General features: G+C 41.2%; 1 protein-coding gene across 4 annotated transcripts in view; it reads left to right on the top strand.

Moving 5' to 3' along the window:
- Positions 1-307: 307 nt before the first annotated feature.
- The window catches only part of tacc2 (transforming, acidic coiled-coil containing protein 2), a 96,292-nt gene continuing 89,576 nt past the window's right edge, over positions 308-7,023 (top strand). For all 4 annotated transcript variants that reach the window (XM_084076957.1, XM_084076956.1, XM_084076955.1 and 1 more), the window contains exons 1-2: positions 308-445; positions 5,033-5,128. In XM_084076957.1, coding sequence (XP_083933083.1) covers positions 5,093-5,128 — 36 coding nt within the window. In that variant the 5' untranslated portion in view covers positions 308-445; positions 5,033-5,092. The remainder of the gene's footprint in view (positions 446-5,032; positions 5,129-7,023) is intronic.

The raw sequence follows: 7,023 nt of genomic DNA, 5'->3' as shown, positions 1-7,023 counted from the left end.
GCGTGCGTTGCACCCTGTTGCTTCACCAATCCAGATTACAGGGGCTGCCACCCCACTCTTTTGCCCTTTGTTCACAGCGTTGTGAACTCTGTCCAGTCCAGCTGACTGCCAGGCATACCAAGTCTGTCACACCAAGCCCCCCCCCCCCCCCCCATGCAGCCCCCCCCCCCCCCCCCTCTGAACACCAACAGTCATGGCTTACCCAGCTCCTGTTCTGTCCCCACCTCCCTGTCCCATCTCATGTCCACCTCGCCACCTATCACCTCTACTAACCCACCGCCCTACTCGCCACCCTGGGCAAATATAGACCCAGAGGACTGGACTCCTTAGAGCAGGACGAGACACACACACACACACACTGGCCTTGGATATACTATTGGGAAAACACTGGTACCAGCGCTGTCAAAAAGCTTGAGGATACTAATGTATTTCTTGTTTGGTTTTGGTGAGTATAGTTCATTAATTGCAGCAATAGCTTTTCTCGTTTTCTTCTGTATATTTTCTATAGTTTTCTTTCGGTATAGGCATTCAAAAGAAGGTTTGTTGTTACTCGGGGAAAGTGAGAATGTGAAGATGTTCCTGGAAAGAATGATTATTTAACATTCTTTAAAGTAAGCTATGGTGCTAAACATGTAGCTGTATTAAACATTGGGAGCCACCTCTTCCATTTATCATCCCAGTTATATAGGTCAAATAAATAAATGATGCCGAGTCATCCTCTCCTGCTGGTTACCAGTCAATATTGTCTCTGCAAGTGTATTTTAAAATGGCTTAGGCTGGCATGCACTTCACACCGTATGACACCACTTAATGGGGCATGCAACACTAGGTCATTTTATAGTTAGATTTAGGTGTGCCAATGTGCCAGCAATGACAATACTGTTGACTTCAATGCTTGCGCTTTGGCACACCTTAACCTAACAGACCCATTATTAACTTTATTAACTGCAGCGGTGTTGCTTACATCACAGTGTTCTGTTAGGTACAACCTGACATTATTTTAGCCATCTGCAGTTTTTAACCTATACCGAACAATGTACAGTACTAAAATAAAAAGAATGAATTTGTTAATTTATGCACATACATACTTAGTTTTATCCATCATAGAAAGAAATGTGAGGATATTACCCATATTTTCCAGCCAGAGGAAACGTTGTAATTGAACGTTTCTCCAGAAACGTTGAATGACAACCTTTCTGGACCACAACAATGTTAGACTTTTAGGTATGTTGCATTTCAACGTTTAGGTTTATGGTTAGGGTTAGGTTAAGGGTTAGGGGTAGGTTAAGGGTCAGGGTTAGGTTTAGGGTTAGGGTTAGGGTTAGGTTTATGGTTTATGGTTAGATTTAGGCGTTAGGGTTAGGTTAAGGGTTAGGTTTAGGTTTAGGTTTAGGTTTAGGGTTAAGGTTAAGGTTAGGGTTCGTTAGTATGCAGCGTATAATTGACCATTGACTACATGGTTCTCACCTGTGGACCATGTGGACCATGTGGGATACAAAATGTTATCAACGTACATTTCTGCAGAACGTTCTCTGACAACATTTCTCCAGCGACCAGGCTGTTATTGTTGATAGTTGTCGCTCTGAAATCAGAGCGAGGCACTGAAGTCACACTGCACACATACCTGAGTGTTGACTTAACTCAGAGTTTAACCACTTAATCCCTATTATATATACTTTGTTGACAGGAATCCTACGTATGAGCTTGGGCTCGTATGGTTAATCATCACACAGCATTGTGCAGTGTGCAGTCAGAGATACATCAGCACTGTGTGCTTTGTTCAGACTTCAGGCAAATCTGATTTGTTTCTCAAATCTGATCTTCAGGACTTGACTGACTGTCCACGCTGTTAGTTGCAAGTGATCAGATTGAATTTGTGTTGTTATTCAGAGTCAGACAGCACCCAGGATAGCAGTTCTACAAGCTCACAACGCGTGGTGATGCAACGCGTTGTGGCCATGACCAATAGAGTTCTGGTTTGTGACCTTGTATATCTGCTATTTTTGGCAAACACCTATAGGAATGTGGTTCAAATCTGATTAACAAAAGTTGTTTTATGCTGTTCAGACTTGTTAAAAACAATCTTATTCCAATCTGGATAGGCTAAAGATGGGATTTGGGCTGCCTGCCTGCCAGTGTGTACATGGCCTTTGTGGCTGGTTTAAGGGTCAGCTGCAGGGCATTGGACACTATAGACTCAAACGAGGGCTGGAGTTCATTGGAACCCAAGAGCTTAAGAGATGGCCAGGTGCTGAGTGACGGCGAGAACAGTGACAGTGGCCTGCATGGCAACAAGCGCTCCATCATGTGTTTTTCGCTGGACAAACGTCAGGAAACACTGCAGCTTGTTGTTATGTACACAGTACACACACACACACACACACACACACACACACACACACACACACACACACACACACACACACACACACACACACACACACACACACACACACACACACACACACACACACACACACACACACACACACACACACACACACACCACACAGAGGCTGAAATTACACCTCATTCACAAAAATAGCTTTGGGGGCCGGGCATTGCAGGAGGGGGGGTCTTCCTAGACCTAGAGGGTGTGAGTATATAGTGAAATATCCTTTTCCCACAGTGAAATGATCAGGGAAAATCCTCAGTGTTCATAACACTGAGAATGGACAAATGGTTCCATTTGTATGCTCTGAGTTACAAATGGAAAAATGAACACTGAGGATTTTACTGTGTTGTCTGAATGTCCTCAGTATTTGCAAGTGGAAGTGACTATCACAGCTCAACTCTAGACTATGATTTGCATATGCTATCAGTATAGGTCATATTATGGTACACTTGTGTTTTTCTGAAATGAAGAACCATATAATATATCATATTCCACAAATGATGCAGGACAGTGGACTGGAATAAAGTGTGACAGCTGATGACAGGCCAGAGATCTATTTATATAGTCTTTAGTATCCAGGTCAGTGCTCCGTGGTTATATGTAAACACACCCCACACAAACCACACACACACACACACACACACACACACACACACACACACACACACACACACACACACACACACACACACACACACACACACACACACACACACACACACACACACACACACACACACACACACACACACACACACACACACACGTGGGAAGCACAAACAGGCTCTCTGCAAGAGAACTGTTCATTAGTTTCATCGGTATGGCTATATTAATGTTAGAGATATCGATGATAAGCACATTGATTGATTGAATTGATTGTATACTTTATTAACAGTTTGCAAAGACAAGCACAGGGAAGTACAGTTCAATACAAGGTCTGTTAAGAGGATTTTAAACCCAAGAAAGCACTATAGTATGGCTTGTTTCCATTGGGGTCCTGTGTACTCAATTCTGTCAGTGGTGGAAAGTGCTATAAGCTTGTATATCTGCTATTTTCGAATAGCCAACGTATAAAAGCTTAAAATGATTGTGATGCTATATTAACACATTTTGCTGGGGACCCCCTGGAATCCCCTCAAGGACCCCTGGGGGTCCCCGGACCCCACTTTGAGAACCAATCCTTTTGAGCGTTGCTGAACATGTTATGGTGAGGCCAGAGAGGATTGATGTTTCTCATTTTTCGATTGAAAATCTGTTATTTTGGAGAGTGACATGGTAGGCGGCTAGGCCCTGGCAGATTTTGATGGCATCCTGACAAACTGCAGTCCTTTCTAACAGATTGACACTGCTGGAAGTCCACACAGTAAAATCCTTAGTACCAAATGGAACCTTATACAGGTCCATTTGGTTCCATTTATGCACTATTCTGAGTTAAATCAACACTGAGGATGTTATTGTGTACACAGACGCCACACTTTGTTATCTCTGTTATCTGCCCCGTGTGGATTATGGAGATCACAGTCACCGTGTCAGTCCCAGCGCACACGTATTTGGAATATATTCTGCTCTTATCTTCAGAATAAGATAAATAATGGCCCTGTCTCAGGGGTCTGTGCCTTTGGGATGATCAGTGGTGGAAAGTAACTACGTACATTTAATTAAGTACTGTACTTAAGTAAAAAATAAATCGTATTTGATTTTGTACTTTACTTGAGTATTTTCCAATACTTCTACTCCACTACATCTCAGATCCAAATATTGTACTTTTACTTATTTATTTGAAAACTTTTTATTATTATTACAAAACATACATTAACCACTTCAGCCCGATACATACATTTCGGCCATTTATCTAGATCTGCTATTTTCTAAAGACGTTCATACATTTTAAAACTTGTGAAATGGGACATTCTGCGTAATGAGTGTATACTTTGTACTTTTGTTAAGTTCATTTTTATGCCAATACTTTTGTACTTTTAACAGAGTATGTTTTCACTTGTAACAGAGGATTTCTGCATTGCAGATACTTTTACTTCACTAAAACATTTGAGTACTTTCTCCGCCACTGGGGGACGATAGATCACTTTGGACCAGAGGAAGTCAGTCAGGTGATGGAGTTAGCTCATCAGTGCTGAATTTACCCAGCAGGTGTTGAATGCATCCAATGTTACCCTTGTGATGCCAACTCTCATCATGTGTCCTGACAGAAGTGCCCTGTGTGCAACGGTCATAAGAGATGATATGTTAAGATGTGATGCTAGGAAACATGTTGGTACAGCTCTGTGTTTATGCCTGCTTAAGGAGAGGGAATTACACTGTGACTTTGCTCTGAGAGAGAGGACTGCATCAGAGGCCAGAGGGCATGCAAACACACACGCACACACACGCGTGCACTGCACGCACGTACGTGCGCACACACGCGCACACGCACACGCACATACACACACCAAACCCACACACTACCTCTTTCTCGGGCCCCATCATACCAAAGATCTTTAATCCTGTGGAGTATGAGCGTTGTGTGTGCCTACAGACAGACAGACAGACAGACAGACAGACAGACAGAGGGACCACAGCTCTCCCTCCTCTGCACCCTGTGGATGTGTGTGTGTGATGAAGGACCGTCTCATGTGCTAGTATCTTTCAGCCCGCTGATGTGAGAGGTTGTTGGTTTGAAGCCCAGCAGCTCACAGAGCCATGGGGAATGAGATCAGCAGCACCACCGAGGGATCGGTAAGACCTAACCAAACCAAACCTGGCTGGCATTAGATTGCCTATAGATGGCTGCTGGCTGCTCTCTGCTCTCTGTGCTGATATACATCACCCTGAACTAGAGTAGACCATGATGCATCAGGACTTTATACTTGGTTGCGGTGTTGTTGTGCAGTGGTGGATAGTAACTAAGTTCATTTACTCAAGTACTGTACTCAAGTACAGTTTTGAGGTATTGTTTTACTTTACTGGAGTATTTCCAATTTTCAATCATTTTACGTACTCCACTATCTCAGAGGCAGATATTGTACTTTTACTCCACTACAATTATTTGAAAACTTTAGTTACTAGTTACTTTGTAGATTTTGATTATTATTTATTCAAAACATACATTAGCCACTTCAGCCCTATATAAACTTTGTCTGTTTGAAATTAGCCGATCTACAAGCTCACAACGCGACTCATTGTGAGATTGTAGATCTGCTATTTTCAAAGGCTTTTTAATGCATTGTATACATTTGAAAACTTGTGAAATGGGACCTTCTGCATAATGATGAGTACTTTTACTTTTGGTACTTTAAGTATATTTTGATGCCAATACTTTTGTACTTTTTTCCTACATTTTGAATACAAGTACTGTACTTGTTCTTGTAACAGACTATTTCTACAATAGGGTATTGATGCTTTTTTTTATGTGAATACTTCTTCCATCACTGCGCACAACCAAGTCTAAACCAGGTTTAACAAACGCTAACATTTCATCTCATGGTTACTAACATACTGCAGGCTTCAGTGATTGGTATGATATGGAGGGGCTGTGAGGTTTGCTACGTACTCCACTTTCAACAGAGATGGTGTCTGTCTAAAACAAATACTGAGTCCTTGCACAGCGAATGTGTTCAAAGCTGGTGTGATGACTAATACATCATTTTGAATGAAAACAAAAGTAGTACACATTCAGGTTTCTCAGAAACGGAGTGCAAATTCTATTTTTGTTTATTTAAAAATCTTCAGATAACAAGCCAGTGTGTTGTTCTGGTGTTGAGATGTGTGTAGTTTGAGATTATGTTGAGAGTGTTGTTGAGATTGTTTATGGCAGTGGTTCAAACTAATTCTATATCCTTAGAAATATTAGTAGTCCAATAGTCACTTTCAACCTGGTGTCTCTATTTTGCGATGTGTCATTTTATTATGTTTAATTATATTATATTATACATTTCTTTATGATTCTAATTAGTTTTCACCATTTCTTTTTCACAATAACTGTTCTAATAGCTGTGCTACATGCTCACAATGCATCGCAATGTGAAGCATTGCGAGCTTGTTCACTGGATATTTTTTCTACTTTTGAACAGGTATGGTAAGTGAAATAGGTTTTAAATGGTTAAACTTTTTCTTTGGCATCAGTAAATAAATAAAACATTTACGGTGAGATATGAATGATAACAGGTGTTATAGATAGAGGCTATTTTGCATGGATGTAATAACACAGGCGTACCTTGAGAGTTTGACTTGCCCTTTGGTGTGTCTTGGGCACAATAACGTTTGAAAACCACTGGTGTATGGCATGGCTTTCAAGATCAAATTTCATTCATGATTAAGGGAATTGCTGCTTGCAGGACATCGCTGTTGCTGGAGTTTACAAGAAAAGCCATTGGTTCTAATCTATACCAATGTGCAGCTTTTATTTTATATATCTCTTTGCAAGAGAGCTGTTGTGAAAGTTTACTCCATGCATGTCCTGCATTGAGCCTGAGCTTGATGCTATTTCTAATGTTTAGTGTGATAATGCATAATGTGCTATTATGCTATTCTTACTCTGTTTGCATAGAGTGATTTCTAATTCTTACATGTGACATGTACTGGACCACCTAAATTGTGGAATGTGAGATTACCTTAATAGGATTAAAACAATG

This window comes from Gymnoscopelus microlampas, assembly GCF_963454915.1.
Source record: "Gymnoscopelus microlampas genome assembly, chromosome: 13".
In the NCBI taxonomy this organism is placed as follows: Eukaryota; Metazoa; Chordata; class Actinopteri; order Myctophiformes; family Myctophidae; genus Gymnoscopelus; species Gymnoscopelus microlampas.
The sequence above is the reverse complement of the archived record's forward strand: the minus strand, read 5'-3'. Positions and strand labels throughout refer to the sequence as shown.